Below are 18,195 nucleotides of genomic sequence, written 5' to 3' on the forward strand. Positions count from 1 at the left end.
ATTTACTGTAAAAAAACATTTCCTCTTCACACAAGAATAGATTATTCAGCAGATCCAAATCCTGCAAAACATCTTCGCATATATTTTCATTTTTGCATATATCTCTGAGCCCTCCCTCATATTTTCCACCATACACAAGATTTACACACACTCTAAAAAGGAGGGTTTTCCTCTTGTTCTGCTTCTTGCAATATCCAAATCATCAGAAGCATATTACAGTCTAATTGTCCCAGTGCCAGTTCAGACATTATAGGACTCTGTCTTGAATACCGGGTCAGTATACTGTTCTGCTATAAAGAGATGCCATGCTTAACCATTCCTGGGTAAGAAAACTGCACCATGTAAAACGGGCATCAGAGAGAGTGTACTTAGCTGCTACTGAAGTCAAGCTGTTACGATCAGCATCAAGCAAGTTTTGGCTCAAAGAATCTATGCTAACTTGTAGTTAACAATACAAATACAACTATAAAATGAGAAGTGATAAAAAGATGCAACAAGCAATGGTTTATTTGTAAAAAAAATCCTTTAAAATTTTACTACAACAAAGAATAAAGAAAAACAGTATTAATATATATATACATACATACATATATATGTATATACACAATATATCTTGTACGATTAAAATTACATGCTTTTCAGAACAGAAGAAATGATCTCGTTCCCTCATACCAATTTTAAAATCTCTCACTGCAAGAATTTCTTGCTTTCCTTAAAAAAGGCAAACCTTCAAGTATAAGAAATAAGCACACCAGTATCTGAAAGTGAAGAACCATTTGCTTCATTCCAAATGGATCGTTATTAAATACAGAATAAAGTCTGTTTAACTAACACTTGTTTGTGTGCATGTGCGCCATGGTGAATTCTACAACTGTGTAAAACCTTTTCCTGAGATATGTGGAAATAACGGAAGGTGCAAACTCGTGGGTTTTAAAGTTTTCATTCCACTTCAACTGAAATAAAAACTGATAATGCATTACATGTTTGTACCTTCTCGGTATCCAACATGAAAGCTTTTCAGTAGAACAAATTCAACGTTACCAAATACCTTAAAACAGCAAGAAAACACAAAGGCAAGCACCACTTGTAACCACCAGCATGCAGACAGTGAAACAGAGGTAGCATTGTCTTAAGAGCTTCAGCAGGTCACTTGATGTTAACCACATCATCTTCTGCAAAAGGCACTCACTTTTTCATTTCTATGCATGGTGTTAAAATCCAAATAGACGATCATTGTTTTGTTTTTCTATTTTTTAATTAAACAAGCACAATTTAAAAAATCAGGGCATAAGAAATGAGTATTAAATCAAGGTGTACTCTTCTAGGAAAAATGATTAAAAACACAGCTGGTTACTGAAAAGCTGGAGTCCCCCCAGTTAAAAAGACAGCATTTAAGCAGCGCAATATAGAATCAGAAGCAGACTGCAAAATACCATAAATACACCAGCTTTTAAAATAAGTAAAATAAGAGAAACAGGTCACAGTAAAAAAATAGGAAGACTGTTTGCTTACAAAGTGATGCTAGGGAAAGGTGGTGGTGGTGACCCATTCATATAGGAACTTATAAATACATACAAAACTTTGCCATACCGTATCCTTCTTCACTATCTGTAATTACATCAGAGCGTGATTTCTGGCATTTGTTTTTACCGGGAGACTACTGAGCTGATTGAATTGTAAGATGTTCCACTGTTGCAGCTTGAAGCATAGGCCTCATGGCCATTAGCATCTAAACTGACTCTGAACACAGAGGATGCTTTCAGTAAAAAGTCGGCTGCATCTCTGCGACCTAACTCCCTCAGCTTAGACATTAGGACACCCACAGTACTCTCAGGGACATTTCCCCACTCCTGCAGAAGGGCATGGGATGGGCTTGCAATACAGTCATTTTGACTACCACTGTTTGTATTATATTTTGCAACAAGATCAGGAAGGCCCAGGTTCATCGCAAGAAGGCACCAATCTTTGCCCATGGGATCTGGTGGATCTAGAAGTCTACTCAATTTTCTCCTTGTAAGTAGATTCAGATCTGATACATGGATCTCCATCCCCAAACTTCCCTGTGAGTAGACATCAAGACATCCAAAGCATAAGATACTGCTAAAGCTTTCTTTATAGCCACCCATGGTATTAGTCAATGAAGTCTCTTTTTGACTTTGTGCACGGAAAAAATCTCTTGGCTGATAGATCATTACTGGCTCATGGTGCTCCCTTAGCTGCTGAGGGCTGAGATAATGTTTGACTGTCAATAGTCCTGGCAACGTTGTGGCTATCAAGTTATCAATGGTACTACATACAGAATCCAGAAATAAGCAGCACTTGATCTTCTCGGTTTCCACTCCTCTAACTTGAACTTCAATACCTTGCCCATTGTTGACAAGAAGCACAAGAAGCTCAGCTCCACGGTTCATGATCTTTGATCCATTTACCCACAGACGTATGTCAGCATCTCCTTCTGTGCTCTGCTGATGTATCCACCTACATAGGTTCACCTGAACTTTATGGAAGATTCCACAAGGAAGCGGGGTCAGATGTTCCACAGGAACAATTCTAACCCCACCATAAATCATAATTTCATCCTCCTCGTCAGCCCAAGACCTATGCAGACTGTCAGTCTTGATCAAGGCAGGAATATCTATCATTGTTCCACTGCTGAGATCTCTAGCACAGATATCCATGGCATCCAAGATTTGTATAAGTTCTTCAATATCACTGTCTGGTATTAGGCGCTGGATGTCCTCTATAGTGTATCGACCTCTGTAGTGATGAAGGGCTTTGGGGCTCTCCACAGACAGAAGTTTTCCTAGGACATTTGAACATAACCATCGAGGATCCAGAAGAACAACATCTTGGACTGTCTCACTCTGCATGATATTGATCTGTTCAGCAAAGGAAAGTCATAGGTCAAATCCAAATATAAGAAGAGAAATAAAACACCTTTGTTTTCTTTATGGCCTGTCATCCAGCCAATCACATTCAAATTATCAATTGTAAAAGTATTGCTCTGCATCTAATTACAAGTTCTGTATTTGTGTGGAATTGTGGAATACATACACTGCCTTTCCTCTAATTTGATTCTTCATAATACATTAGAGAGTCCAGCTTTCCAACTAAAATGTAGGAAAAAATACAGAGGCATTTTAATGGGAAGAACACATTTTAATAGGAAGGATACAAAGATACTTTAGTCTAGAATACAGAAGTGATGATGGTCATTGCATTTTGGCATGGTTTCTTGATTTTAAGGAAAATCTGGGGGCCAATTGTATCATAGAGGACAAAGTTGGGTTTCAATGTAGAACACTGAAGTTCTTGCTTAAAAGTTCCCCACACGATATTGGGCAAGTTATTACCTAACAGAGGGGTGTTTGGAAGACAAAATTACATAGAACTTTTAAAGCACTTAGAATAATGCAATGTTCTGCTTATGCAGATGATCAATTTTAATTAAAACATTAAGCTGAACCAGAACATCTCCTCAAGAATCAGACTTCAGGCACAGTTTATTCAAGACTTTCGTTGCTGAGTGCAGGAATGTGAAACAGCATGATGAAATGTGGTAATTATACCACCCTATGAAATACTGTTTTTAAACAAGGACTGGGAACATGAATAGCACTGGCTTGTGTGTGATTTTTCTGATTTATGCAGGTCCACTCTAGCAAGAGAACTTGTTTGCTATTAGCGCAAAATGACAGAGCACATCTCAGGACCTAGATCACAAGAGAATGTGATGCCATATAGTGCGTGCATTACAAAATCTCTATTTTCTGATAGCTGGTCTTGTACTAATCTATTAATGATGTTTTGGGGATGGCTCCTTCTCATCATAACATGAAACTGTTCCTTGCCAATTCAAGTAAAGGGAGGAGGTGGTCTCCCACATTGTGCTGTGCTTTGGCACAAGGAGAAGCAAGTTCACCCAGCTTTTATCTGCTCCAAAGCACTGGAAACCCTTGTTGTGGGAGACCGGGGTGTCTGAAGCAGTTGTGGGAGACCTGCGTGTCTGAAGCAGTTTTTGGCTGTTCCAGAAGTCACCCTGATATGAGGCATTATTTTTGTTCTATGAGTTCTCTGCAACATGCAGAAGATATGGAGAGGTAACAAGTTAATAGTGGCTACAGGTTTCAGGTTGAGCAAAGCCAATAAAATTATGTACCTCTGTTGATATTCAGAGTTTTAAAGTACATAGAAATGATCATCCACAAGAATGTAGATTACTCACTTCCCCTATGCTGTGTAGCTGCTGGGCAATATGTCGCAGATCATCTTCACTTGCCAATGGATTAAGCTGATCTTGCACATCATACACAAACTGCTGCAATGACATAAGCTGGTTGGGTCCATTCATTTTTCTCCATGATGGTAGGATGGAGACGATCTTTTCACACAAGTGAGTCATTGGTGGACATGTCTATGAGAAATACCATGGTGGTAATTAATTCTACTTCTGGAGCATAGACTCAAGGTTTATACTCGTCAGCAACAAAACTGCATTTGACCATATATATTATTTCAACAGCAACTGTACCAGAGCTGGAAGATCTATTGGCATTGTATATTTGTTTTGTATAAGGTTTACTGTCTTTTCAAGATGATAGAAAGGAATAGACTGCAAATAAATTCAACAAAACACCAATTATGCAGAGTACTCTAATTTAGGGGTGTGCACAAGAAAACAAATTGATAAAAATCGGTTCAATTATACTGAACTGGAAAAAAAAATTGGTATTCCCCAAATATTGAATTGATTCTCTAGTTCAGTTCAGTATTACAGAGCAAATTCCATAAAACTCAATTTGGGTTTTTTCCGGTGGCTTGGAGTTGTAATTTTTTGGACTAATTCCATCAAATTTTTAGGGGACCTACTGCTGTTTGTTCTCTAAAGACCCCCCAAGTTTCAGGGAGATTGGACCCCGGGGGGCACTTAATGGCCTACCAAAGAAGATGCCCCTGCTATCCTATTTGTTCCTATTGTGGGAAAGAAGTCCAAGCTGACTCCCACTGCAGAAACACATGGAGCAAGTCTGCCATGGCCAGAGGCACATTCCCAAATGCAAGCTCCACACCAGACTGTCCAACAGAACCAAACTGACATCCCCTCCAAAAAACCCCCAGCACCCCCTGAGCAGGCTGACCAGCCTCTCTCCATTGTTTCCAATGATGAGAACTTTTACAAGTTCTTTCCCAGAGGCATATAGGCACAGGACAAGGATGCCACAGTCAAGTCACGCTCCCAAATGCAAACTCATCCCTGGGGAAAACCCCAAATAACCAAACAGAGACACTCCACTCCCCCCCCAAACCCAGCACCTCCTGAATAAACTGACCAGCCACTCTCCATTGTTCCCTATAAGGACCGACATCACACCAGAGAATCACTCAAATCAAACTGAAGCAAGAGAATGGAATCCTCCACCCCAGAACCAAAGTGAAGCAAGGGGACCAACTTCACAACAGAGAATCACATCCATTCTGCCTAAACCAAACTGCAGCAAGGGACACTCTTGCAACTTAGCCCAACAGAACCAGTGTCATTCACAGTAGCCCAGCACTGGGTTCAGCCAGTAGGGGAACACCATAGAACAGAACCAAGCACTACCCAGCCACAAGCACAAGGCAATGACAAGCAAGCAGAGTTGCACAAGATAGATCCCACCCACATTGCCTCAGGTTAAAAGTGACAGTGAGGTACTTGGGAAACTCAAGTAATATTCTCTCTGCAGTAGTCTTCATCTTCGGCTCCCTCCCACTTCTACAATGAGGAAAGTTAACAGTAGAACAACACATTACATAAATTATATTACACAACAGATACGCTGGGACCAGCATATCTACGGGACCGTCTCTCCCCATATATTCCTCGGAGGACACTCCGATCAGGGAACAAACAGCTGTTGGTGGTCCCTGGCCCCAAGGAGGCTTGCCTAGCCTCAACTAGAACCAGGGCCTTTTTGGTCCTGGATCTCACCTGGTGGAATGTTCTGTTTGCTGAGATCAGGACCCAGCAGGACCTACTATCCTTTTGCTGGGCCTGCAAGACAGAGTTGTTCTGCCAGGCATAGCCTCTGCCGGCCTGAAAAAAGGGGTGTATAAAATCTTAACCCTCCCTGTGAAGGCTGTCAGCCATTCTGTTTTAAATGTGTGTTAACAGAAATACATTGCAGTTTTAATGATGTTTTAATGTAGATGATTTTTATTGTATTTTAATATGTTGTTATACACCCTGAGCCCACTTGCGGGTAGAGCGGAATAGAAATTTGAAATAAATAAATAAATGAATTTTTAAAAAACAGCATTCTGTAGGTTTAATTGGGTGCTTTGGTAGGTTTCCCTCTGACACATGGTGTGTTGTTCTCTACTTTCCATAACATCTCTCTCTGATTCTTCCTATCCCAGTGGCAAAAGAACAACATTTCTGGGGCCTCTTTTCTCAATTATCTGCAGAAATGTGTGCTAATGTGGCTGGTGGTTTTGCGGGGTGTGTGTGAGTGGGGAGGGATCCGAATTGCAGTGTGCATTTGTTGTGCCAACTGAATCAACTGTTGAGAACCTCAGCATGGAGCAAAGTCTTATAATAGCTGGCCTGGTGGTCTCCCATCTGGCCCTGCCTGATGCTGGTCATTCCCCTCCCACACTGAAGGTCATTGGGTTGTCACCAGTACGCAGAAAGCCAGAAGTACGCATGCTGCCACTGAGGGCAGGTCCAGCTGTCTGATGTGAAGTGCACAGTTCTCTCAGTGGCGCAAGACAACTGTGCCTTCACATGCTCCTTGGCAGCCCTGTAAAGTGAGGGCACCATGGTCCTGCTCAGTGTAGTGCAAGCAGGGGGCATGTACTAAAGACAGACTACTTTAAGCAGCCCTTGGAAGCAGGATTCGGTTTCGTTTTCCCGGCCATGTCGGACGTTCCTCTCCACAGGTCCGGGGGGAACTGTCTGAGCAGCCTGACTGGGCGGTTGACCCGCGAGGGTTAACCTCCAGGACTCCCAGTGAGGGAGCCTGGATCTGGGGCGCCGTGGGAAGAACCCTCTGGAAGTAATGCAGGGGGTAAATTGCCCGCTTGCTCCAACGGAGGCCGGCAGACTTGCACAGCACCGCGTGTGCTGCCGGGCCATGGAGAATGGCAATAAGCAGATTTAAGGTGAAAGCCTGTAAGTAAGCGAATCCCTTCTGATTCTTAAGCGTATGCGAAGGATTGGTGGGAGCTGAAGCGAAGAAGGCGCGGATTTCTTCCCCCTTTACCGAGTTTCGGAACTCAGTTGGCGCCCCCCCCCCCCAAGATGGTGATGAAAAAGCAGAGCCCAGCAATGAGTAAATCGGCGATGGCGACGCTACAGGGGAAGGGGGAAACTTTGGAAGAGTTGGTGAGACGAGCAGTTTTCGATGCTGTGCAGCCCTTTGTAGCGAAACTGAATGAAATGGGGCAAAAGGTTGATTCAGTGGAGAGCGAGGTGAAAGCCATTAAAGAAACAGCGACTGGAGCAGAGCAGTCTGCGCACGAGAACGCAGTACTCATGAAAGCAACAAGTAAGGAAGTGAAGCTTTTGGAGAATCAATTAATAGGATTGCAAGTGGACCGTTCCCAAACGGTACTGCGTCTTCAGAATGTAAAAGAGGAGGAAAATGAAAATTTAAAAGATGTGGTGTCTGGACTTTTGGCGACATTCGCAGAGGCAACTAAAGAAGAGTTAAAAAGCGACATCTTGGAGGTCCGGCGGACGTCTTCAAAGTATGTAATGAAGCGGCAGCTGCCTCGCGAGATTATTATTGACTTTTCATCTAGGAAGACTCGGGACACTATCTTATATAATTCGTACAATGTGGACTTGGATTATTTGGGCAACAAAGTTAAAATTTTGAAGGATGTTCCATTTTTGGCTCGTAAAAGAAGATTCAAGTATAAAGGACTTGCGGCTTTCTTGAGGAAATGTGATGTGAAATATAAATGGTTGTTTCCAGAAGGCGTTTTTTTAGTTATAAGGATCAAACTTATAAGACTACATCGGAAGCCTAGCTGACAGACTTTTTGTTCAATCATCAGGAGTTCCATCAAGACGAACGTCCAAAGTCTGAAGGGGAAGGTGGGGGGGGGGGGAGGAGAGAGCGGGCACAGCTGCTCCAGCTGCGCAGAGAGAATTGAGACCGAGACGCAAAGGTGGGGGGGGGGGGAAGAAGATCTGATCCTGAATATGGCTTGTACTGTATAAGATCTACTAATCTGATCGCATGTTAGAAAGTTAACTTTTAAGAAAAATTTCAAAAAAAAAAAAGCAGCCCTTGGAAGCTGAAGCCTTCTACTATGGAGAAAGGCTGCCCATCTACAGCGATCATCTCCATGTTTTCCGAGTGATGAGCCTAGATGCCCTCTGGATCCCCTCTCTTGGCTCCCTTGTGCCATGCTCACCAAACATCTCCAGCAGAGATGCTTGGCATCCCTTCCCTACAGGAAATCAGGAGGGGAGAGCACCAGAGATGGTCGCAGGATAATCCCCCTGCTGGCTTGCTGGCAGCTGTGTGGTGCCAGTCTCTTTCCCCCCTCCAAACAAGTGTTGCCTGGTGCTTCTTCCTCATGTGGTTCCTGAGGCTGGTCGTTGAAAGGTGATTCACATTCTTCCCCCAACTGACCCAGGACTTACCGCGCTGGCACTGTGCATATCAGGGGTCCTCTGACTTCTGGAAATGCTCCCAGATATTGGAGGAAAAGGGGGCTATGCTGCCCTACAGCTGCGGGCACCTCAGGAGATGCCTCCTGTGAGGCACTCGGGCCAGACATACCGTGTCTAGGCTGGGAAGAAGAAGATGGCTGAGGGTGAAGGAGTAGAGATGTGAGGGTCACCACTTCCACAATCTCTTCCTCCACCATCCTGTCCTGAAGGGCTTGCTGCTGGCCTCAGAGGAAACTGGGAAAGGCTCACCGATGGCAGGCCCCTCCTCCAGTTCCTCCAATATTGTCTTGGTTCCTGAATGAGGGATGGAAAACGTACAGCTGCCAAGCCCATCCCAAATGACTCCTCATGCTGCTCCTCCTCCAGCTGCTGGGTCTCAACAGCTGGAGGAGGGGGAGCCTCAGCAGCAGGCCCCTGCCCAGTGCCAGTTCTGGCCTCAGGCACCTGTGGTGGGGGAGGTGCTCCTGCAGCTGCCTCTGGAAAAAGCACCTTGCGAAACCTCTTGCTGTCACCAGAAGCCAGGCTGATGAATGGCAGCTGTGTTGGGGTAGGCCTCCTTTGTGCACATGTGGGGAGAGCCACAGCCCTGCCCTCCATCCCTCTAGTCTTATCCCTTGCCTTTTCCCCAAGGCCCTTCTTTGGTCTCCTGTCACTCATTTTTCTGTCCCCTGGAAACCTACACTAATGAATAACTAATCTTATTAGCAAGTTAAATTACCAAAGCACCTCGCCAAATATGACAGTTTCTTTTAAAACCTACTGACCTACTCTGAAAGCTTGCTTTGTATGGGTCTAAACCCGAAGATGGACATACAAATCTCTTTTTAAAAGGCCCTATTTAGGTATATCGTGGCACTACACTAGCAAGCAGCGTAATTCCTCTTTAGGAATCAAGCTGCTCCTGGCCTCAACCCCAATCTACAGGTAAGCCTATGACAAAAAACCTACTTCTAATGTGAATGGTCTGGCTCCAAGGGAGCCAGGTATTATCTCAGGATACCCAAAAAGTACACCCAAACACTACTATGTAATTTAAGCTAAACTGAACCAAGCACCCCAGCAATCACCGCCCCCCTCCCTGAAGAACAACAACCCGGAACCAACAACAATTGAACAAAAAACTAAACTTATGCCAACAGAAAAGAGAACCCAGCAAAAAATATCAAGCCAAAACACTAAAGAAACAGCACCACAAGCCTTAACAGCAGGGGAAAACAGCCTCCCCAAAGGACAACCAGCAAAAACAGGTGATTTTAATAAAATTAATTGGAACTATAACATCAAACAACAAATCACCCAGAACAGGTTAAAACAAAAAAGACCCCTCCAGACACCCAGAAGAACAAGCCACAAAATGAACAGTAACGAACTTCAAACCTACCCCGCCCCCCATAAAAGCCCAACCAAAGCACTCTTCACACAGCAAAGAACAGTTTTCAAAATGCAAAGTAAAAAAAATCTTTTCCCTCCCCCACCAACTCTATCCCTTGCAGACACCAGACAAACCCCCTCTTGCCAAAGGGAGAAAAAACCCAGTGAGTCGACGATGCTCAAACCAGGCAGCAGCAGAAGTCCTCTAAGAGTAGGTCTCAGCAGGCAGCAGTAGGAAGGAATCCACTGGACAGCAGGATCCAGTCGCAGTCCACATTGAGTCCAAAGCAGCCCAGGCCAGACCACAGAGAGTCCATAGCCAGCAACAGGCAGGGTATCAGATCTCTCCAGGCAGCCAGAGCACACAAAACAGAGGCTGCTCTGAGGCAAGCCTGCATATTTACCTCTTTGTAGGGCAGTTCTAGAGAATCCCACTGGCCAGGGAGGGAGAGCTCCTGCAAGGACTGGTCACTTCACTCTTCCTCCTCCCTTCTGCCTCACTCCCCCTCCTCCCCGCTCCTAACTGGTAAAAAAGCAGGAAACCGTGTTTCTTTGCTATTCCTTAGCGCCAGAACTGCAAAGGAACAGCCCAGTCGTTATTACTGAAGTTTACCAAATTAACCTGAATTAACTCAGTAAACTTGAATTTGGGAATACTGTATCTGATTCGGTAGTCCCTTTTGAGTTTGGTAATACCAAATTTTAGGGAATTGGGTAAAATTAGGTATTTTTAAAGGAATACTGAAGCTGAATTGCATATCCCTACTCTAATTGTTCCTGCCCCCAGGAATTGCATTAAAAAAATTCCACAAATTGTGACAGCCCAACAATAATGGTGATTTTTAAAAATGAGTGAAATGTAGATCATGGTATGGGGGCCTTCCCAATATATTTAGGAAGTTTGTTCCATAAAACAAGGATATCTACTAAAGCATAAACCACTTCCACCCTGAACTGCTTGATCAAATGGTAGAACACAAATGCAATAAAGTGATAACCAAACCAACCATGTTGGCTGAATGCTCAGGGAGGGCACAGTGGCTCCACCTCCTGGCTCCATGCAATTGCCTGGACGTCTGCAGAGTGTGACTGCAAAGAGAAAGCGGCCACACACATGGCCCGATTCCCATGGTCAGCACCTCTGCTTTCTGAATATTGCTGATCATGGGGAGGGAATGTTTACACAGCCAGTTCCCTCTATACATCACATCCTGCAGACAACCAGGCAATTAATTGTGTGGAAGCGGAGCCAGTGCTCTCATGCCCACTCTCCCTTCCTGTGTACAGCATGCAGTGACAGGCATCATCTGTACTGAGCTACTGTTATTCATACGTACATAACACGCTGTGAACATAACACACTTTGTAAGAGGACTGCAGCTATCTTTATAAACCTGCTTTATTGCAATAAAATAAAATACGTCACAAAACCTTAAGCTCTACTTCTGTAAAATCAGAAACATACATTTTCCATCTAATTTTATTCCTCTCCTTTCTACAAGAAATTAAGTATCTTTCTATTCCTTTTTATCCATAATAATTTATGATCTATTTATAACTGTTTTCTAAACACCAGAGGGCAGTAAAGTGAAATGAATCCCCACAGACAGCTTCACCAAGTTGTATTTCTACTTCCTTCCACAGATTCCTTATGCTGCGAGGCAACTTTCAAAACTGGAAAATTCTGAAAAGACTTATCATGGAGATCTTAAACTTACAGAGATAATTTGGCTGCGTAATTCTTGAAGATGGTTTCGCAGGATCTTCATATCTTTTGAGCCAGATGCACCAGCATCCAAAATAAATAATCTGTCCAAAATGTGGAGATCATTGCCAAACCTAAGAGAAAACGAGACATCATATTATAGCTTAAGAGCTCACCTTTACTTTTTCTTTTCTTACACATTTTTAAAACTGAACAACGGAAGTGCAGGGCCAGATATGCTGTAATACTCTTGCATCTCTATCCTGTGTTCATTTATTAAGAAATAAGTACTATCAAATACAAGGGACTATATATTGCACACAGCTGCAGTCTTAAAGCACACAGTAAAAGTGACAGTGGTGTTCTTAAGTCACTAGAATATCTTTATTTGTTCTTACGAAAGCAGTCTTTTGTAAAATAAAAATAAATGTTTTGACATATACATAAAATATTTTAATATTTCAGTCATTACTCAGTGATAAGCTTTTTACTGTATTTCTCATGTTACCTGTTCCTAATTTCTTTTAGAAGTGATGTATCTTTGTCGTAGTGGAACTCTCCTCCAGCAGAACGTGGAAGATTGACAATATCGGCATGGGTAGCCACCAACACAACATGCAGTGGGGCTTTCAGCTTTCCTCCAAATGCTTTAAGAAGAAAAAGAATGAACACTTTTAGGGGAAAAAATCATCTTACTGTGATTGAGTCCGGGATAGATTATGTATTTCTTATAAGCATTCTCAGTCTCAAAAGACGAGTGTAGTCTTATTTCATAGCACAAAAGTGTAAGTCTTCTGTTTAATAAACATGGAAAAAGCAGTTAGGAACTCATCATAAGCCATCTATTTCGCTACAAGATACATTTGAGAAAGGGGCAGTGTAGTGGGGTGTGTTTTTTTTTTTTTTTGGACAGCCACTTTTTAAAAACTCAAGAACAAAACTACTATAATACCCTTTATGAAAACCAACCAAAATGACACAGAAGTGTGGGTGCTTTTTGTCATTTTGGTTGGCCTTCATAAAGGGCATTAAATTGATTTTGTTTTGTTTGGACCAACGTGGCTACTTTTATCTGCATTTAAAAATATCCTTTATTTGCTTTGCTAGTTTACAGTACTATAGAGTGGCAATGATATTATTATATGCAGGAAAAGATGTTCTAAAAGCTATTCATATGGTGGTATGAATGCAACTATACAGTGCTTACACAAACAAAGATTTCTCACTTAAGTGAGTTAAGTAGGAAAGCCTGGGAGATACCATGAAAAAGAATGAGAAAGAAAAAAAGAAAGAGATACAAGTGGCACATGAATGAGGTAACAGTAATGTGTACATCCTGCTCTCTTATACATCACCTGAAAAATGCCAACCACATAAATCATTCACATGCAACCCAGAGTCCTGATAAGCATACTTAAGCTTCCTTTATTTCTACAGGAAGTAAACATAAGAGAGCGCTGCATTTATGTTCTTTTCACTTGATAAACTTAGGAGAATCATAAATACCCAAAATCAATATACTGGATCAAATTCAAAGCTGATCTTTACTCATTTTGATTTGTGCATGAAATCATTCATGAGCAGGCATTTGAAATCCAAGGTAGAAAACTTTGTACAGCTAGGAACTTTGTGTGTTTGGTGAAGCTCACATATGCGTAGGCTGCTTGGACCAAGCTTTGTTCCTGACTATCAAGAAAATGGTTTGCATTCTCCATGACGATTCTTAAGTGCTCTGCAAAACTGCATAGGGATGCTTAGGAGGGCTGCAGCAGAATGAATTGTAGCTGCTATAATTTAAGTTTCTTTTGCTCTGCACATGTCCTTGTGTGAATACACCCACATTATATACACATATATTATTTAAATATATACATACAAATATAACACAAGACATGGAAGATTTAATTTGCATTTGAGTGACTGTGACTATAGGAACAGAGGTCATGCCATATTTATTACCAGCATTCTATGGGAAACACATTGGGCAACTTTTGAGATTCTTAGTAAATGCTGTCATGTATATATTTGACTGACCTGTAAAAATGCAGCACAATTTTAAACTATGGATATGAGTAATAAAAATAGCATCAGGTTGAATATTACTGCAAAAGGACGCATCCCATATTGTCAGTGAGCAGTGGAAAACCTGATAGCCTCATGGTAATAAGAACACACAATGAATGTCTTTGTAGCAAACACATATCATCAACACCACTAACTCAGCCAGAATTTCTGGTTGCTGGAGGCAAGCGAAGCATCTTGACTTTGTTCTTCCAACTAACTGTCATAGTAGATGGATGAGTGCATCATTGTGATAATGCTAAATGGATGGTGCTGTCCAAAAACAGATGTATTTAATCCTTTTCAAAATATGGAACAATTAAATTAATTGGTATGATTTATAACTAAAGCAATGTGACCAATTAAAATATTAGGCATTGATCCCATTAAATAAGTACTCGTAATGGCAAGAAATCCCATTAAATGTAAAGTTAAATTTGTAGCAATAAAATATTAGAATGCAAAGATATGACAGCAATTAACAAGCAGATTCCAGTAAACCAAGGAGAAACAAGTTGCTTTTTCTCTTCTCCTAACAAAGAGCTAGCAGAGATAAAATATATATAGCATACCTATAGGTTCTTCGACAGGAGCAAGTGATTTTAGGAAACTAAGCCAAAAGGTCACTTGGTTCAACTGTATTTCATAGGGTTCTTCAAGACTAAAAAGCACAATGTGAACTGATGTGGAATCATTGGCAGCAAAATAATCATAGCAGCAGAAATACACAGGATTCCCAGAGAATTCCCATACACTGAAATCACCAATTCCTGCAAAAAGCAAATAAATGTCATCAAGCAAATAGGAGGAACAGAATTTTTGCATATATCACGGGTCCCCAACCTTTTTGAAACTGTGCACACATTTGGAATTTTAAATGGAGGTGGTGACCACTATTCTAAAATGGCTGCCACAGGAGGTGGAGCCAAACCCAATGCCTTCTTCCTCACTTTGCAAACGAATCATATCACAACCACACTGAACACAGGAAGCTGCTTGTTCAGTCTGGCCACTGGTATGTCAAGGTTAGTATTGTATGCACATTTGCTGGAAGCATGATCCAGCCAGTGGGAGGACAGCAAGCATGGACAGAGGGGGTGGGCTTGAACAGTCAACCTCCCTCATGCAGCCCAGTTCCTGGACTGCAAGACTTCCATGCCATCACTCTTACATCATCTTATTTTTTCCCCACTAGGAATACATGAAGCAGATTTATACTAACCCCGACAAGTTACAATAAATGTGCATAAATTGTCGAAGGCTTTCACGGCCGGAGAACGATGGTTGTTGGGGGTTTTCCGGGCTGTATTGCCGTGGTCTTGGCATTGTAGTTCCTGACGTTTCGCCAGCAGCTGTGGCTGGCATCTTCAGAGGTGTAGCACCAAAAGACAGAGATCTCTCAGTGTCACAGTGTGGAAAAGATGTAGGTCATTTGTATCTACTCAGGAGGGGTGGGGTTGAGGTTGAGCTGAGTCATTCTGTAAGAGTTTCCCAGGGTGTGGAATGCTAATGGCGGGAGGCTTCACTGAATCCTGAGAAGGTTCTTTTGCATATGGATTGGTGCTTGATGTGCTAATCTTCTCTGCAGGGCTATTGTCGGGTGTGGAGTGTTTTGTTGGCCTGGTGTTTTTCAGAACTGGAGCCCATGCTCTGTTCATTCTTAAGGTTTCTTCTTTCCTGTTGAAGTTTTGCTTATGCTTGTGAATTTCAATGGCTTCCCTGTGCAGTCTGACAAAGTAGTTGGAAGTGTTGTCCAGTATTTTGGTGTCCTGGAATAAGATACTGTGCCCTGTTTGAGTTAGGCTATGTTCAGCCACTGCTGATTTTTCAGGCTGTCCAAGTCTGCAGTGTCTTTCATGTTCTTTTATTCTTGTCTGGATGCTACGCTTTGTGGTCCCGATGTAAACTTGTCCACAGCTGCAGGGTATACGGTATACTCCTGCAGAGGTGAGGGGGTCTCTGCTGTCTTTTGCTGATCGTAGCATCTGTTGTATTTTTCGGGTGGGTCTGAATACTGCTTGAAGGTTATGCTTTTCCATAAGCTTTCCCATCTGATCAGTAATTCCTTTGATATATGGCAAAAACACTTTTCCTGTAGGTGACTGTTTTTCCTTGGTTGTTTGATTCATCCTGGGTTTGATTGCTCTTCGGATTTCATTTCTGGAGTAGCCATTTGCCTGAAGTGCGTGGTTTAGATGATTAATTTCCTCATTGAGAAAGCGCGGCTCACATATCCGTCTTGCACGATCCACTAATGTTTTCATTATGCCTCTTTTCTGTCGGGGGTGGTGATTGGAGTTTTTGTGTAAGTAACGATCAGTGTGAGTTGGTTTCCTGTAGACCTTGTGACCTAACTGAAAGTTTGCTTTGCGGATGACCAAGGTATCCAGGAATGAGAGTTTTCCCTCACTTTCTTTCTCCATTGTGAATTGTATGTTCAGGTGGATGTTGTTGAGATGATTCAAAAACTCCCTCAATTCTTCCTTCCCATGGCTCCAAATGATGAATGTATCATCCACAAACCGGAACCATACACTGGGTTTGTGGGGTGCTGATTCTAGAGCTGTTTTTTCAAAATGTTCCATGTAGAAGTTTGCTATAACTGGGCTGAGTGGGCTCCCCATGGCCACCCCATCCATCTGTTCATAGAATTCGTTGTCCCATTGGAAGTAACTGGTTGTCAGACAATGATGGAATAAGGCTGTTACATCCTCTGGGAAACACAAAAACTCCAATCACCACCCCCGACAGAAAAGAGGCATAATGAAAACATTAGTGGATCGTGCAAGACGGATATGTGAGCCGCGCTTTCTCAATGAGGAAATTAATCATCTAAACCACGCACTTCAGGCAAATGGCTACTCCAGAAATGAAATCCGAAGAGCAATCAAACCCAGGATGAATCAAACAACCAAGGAAAAACAGTCACCTACAGGAAAAGTGTTTTTGCCATATATCAAAGGAATTACTGATCAGATGGGAAAGCTTATGGAAAAGCATAACCTTCAAGCAGTATTCAGACCCACCCGAAAAATACAACAGATGCTACGATCAGCAAAAGACAGCAGAGACCCCCTCACCTCTGCAGGAGTATACCGTATACCCTGCAGCTGTGGACAAGTTTACATCGGGACCACAAAGCGTAGCATCCAGACAAGAATAAAAGAACATGAAAGACACTGCAGACTTGGACAGCCTGAAAAATCAGCAGTGGCTGAACATAGCCTAACTCAAACAGGGCACAGTATCTTATTCCAGGACACCAAAATACTGGACAACACTTCCAACTACTTTGTCAGACTGCACAGGGAAGCCATTGAAATTCACAAGCATAAGCAAAACTTCAACAGGAAAGAAGAAACCTTAAGAATGAACAGAGCATGGGCTCCAGTTCTGAAAAACACCAGGCCAACAAAACACTCCACACCCGACAATAGCCCTGCAGAGAAGATTAGCACATCAAGCACCAATCCATATGCAAAAGAACCTTCTCAGGATTCAGTGAAGCCTCCCGCCATTAGCATTCCACACCCTGGGAAACTCTTACAGAATGACTCAGCTCAACCTCAACCCCACCCCTCCTGAGTAGATACAAATGACCTACATCTTTTCCACACTGTGACACTGAGAGATCTCTGTCTTTTGGTGCTACACCTCTGAAGATGCCAGCCACAGCTGCTGGCGAAACGTCAGGAACTACAATGCCAAGACCACGGCAATACAGCCCGGAAAACCCCCAACAACCAATGTGCATAAAATCTGTATATAATATAGCGTGATAGTTCTTTGTAAGTGTGTTGAGTATTTCTTGCGTTACAGTCATTGCATGTACAGCAGAACATGTGATATAAATCCCATATTTATCCAGGTACTGGTCAGCAATTTCATTTGACAAGTGAAAGTGTGTGTTGCGCTTAGAAACAAATGTACACATGCACATACAGACAGGATGTACATGCACTCACTGTAACATATGAACCAGGGCTACTGAGTAAGACCATTGGTCTATGAAGGTCAGAGCTGTCTCTACTCTGGCTGTCAAGCATTCTCAAGGACATTCTAATTTAGTGATATTCATCTTGTGTAAATTTCTCTCAGGATCCCACCTGGGGAAGTATTTTTTTAAAAAACGTTTCCTGTACTATTTTTTAAATAAAAGTTTGTTTCTCAAAGAAGAGAATAAAAATAAAAAGAAATAAAGGAAAGCTGGAGGGAGGTATAAGAGGGAATAAAAAGAAGGAAAGGGGCTAGGGAAGGGGCAGTCAAGGGTAAATGGAACTACATAGTGATTAAGGACAGTCCATGTGCTTACATTCTCCTGGTCTTTCAGTGGCTGTGGCTACTATTGTAGATGTTGGAAGCCCACTCATTTGCATGAGGGCAGCCAGTA

General features: G+C 42.4%; 1 protein-coding gene across 1 annotated transcript in view; it reads right to left on the bottom strand.

The window, feature by feature from the left end:
• Positions 1 to 478: 478 nt before the first annotated feature.
• The window catches only part of DAPK1 (death associated protein kinase 1), a 142,270-nt gene continuing 124,553 nt past the window's right edge, over positions 479 to 18,195 (bottom strand). Inside the window, exons 22-26 of the mRNA XM_054986551.1 lie at positions 14,378 to 14,575; positions 12,253 to 12,391; positions 11,758 to 11,878; positions 4,226 to 4,414; positions 479 to 2,879 (exon numbers count right to left, since the gene is read on the bottom strand). Of these exons, the coding sequence (XP_054842526.1) occupies positions 1,647 to 2,879; positions 4,226 to 4,414; positions 11,758 to 11,878; positions 12,253 to 12,391; positions 14,378 to 14,575 (1,880 nt within the window). The 3' untranslated portion in view covers positions 479 to 1,646. The remainder of the gene's footprint in view (positions 2,880 to 4,225; positions 4,415 to 11,757; positions 11,879 to 12,252; positions 12,392 to 14,377; positions 14,576 to 18,195) is intronic.

This window comes from Eublepharis macularius, chromosome 8 (assembly GCF_028583425.1).
Source record: "Eublepharis macularius isolate TG4126 chromosome 8, MPM_Emac_v1.0, whole genome shotgun sequence".
Lineage (NCBI taxonomy): Eukaryota > Metazoa > Chordata > Lepidosauria > Squamata > Eublepharidae > Eublepharis > Eublepharis macularius.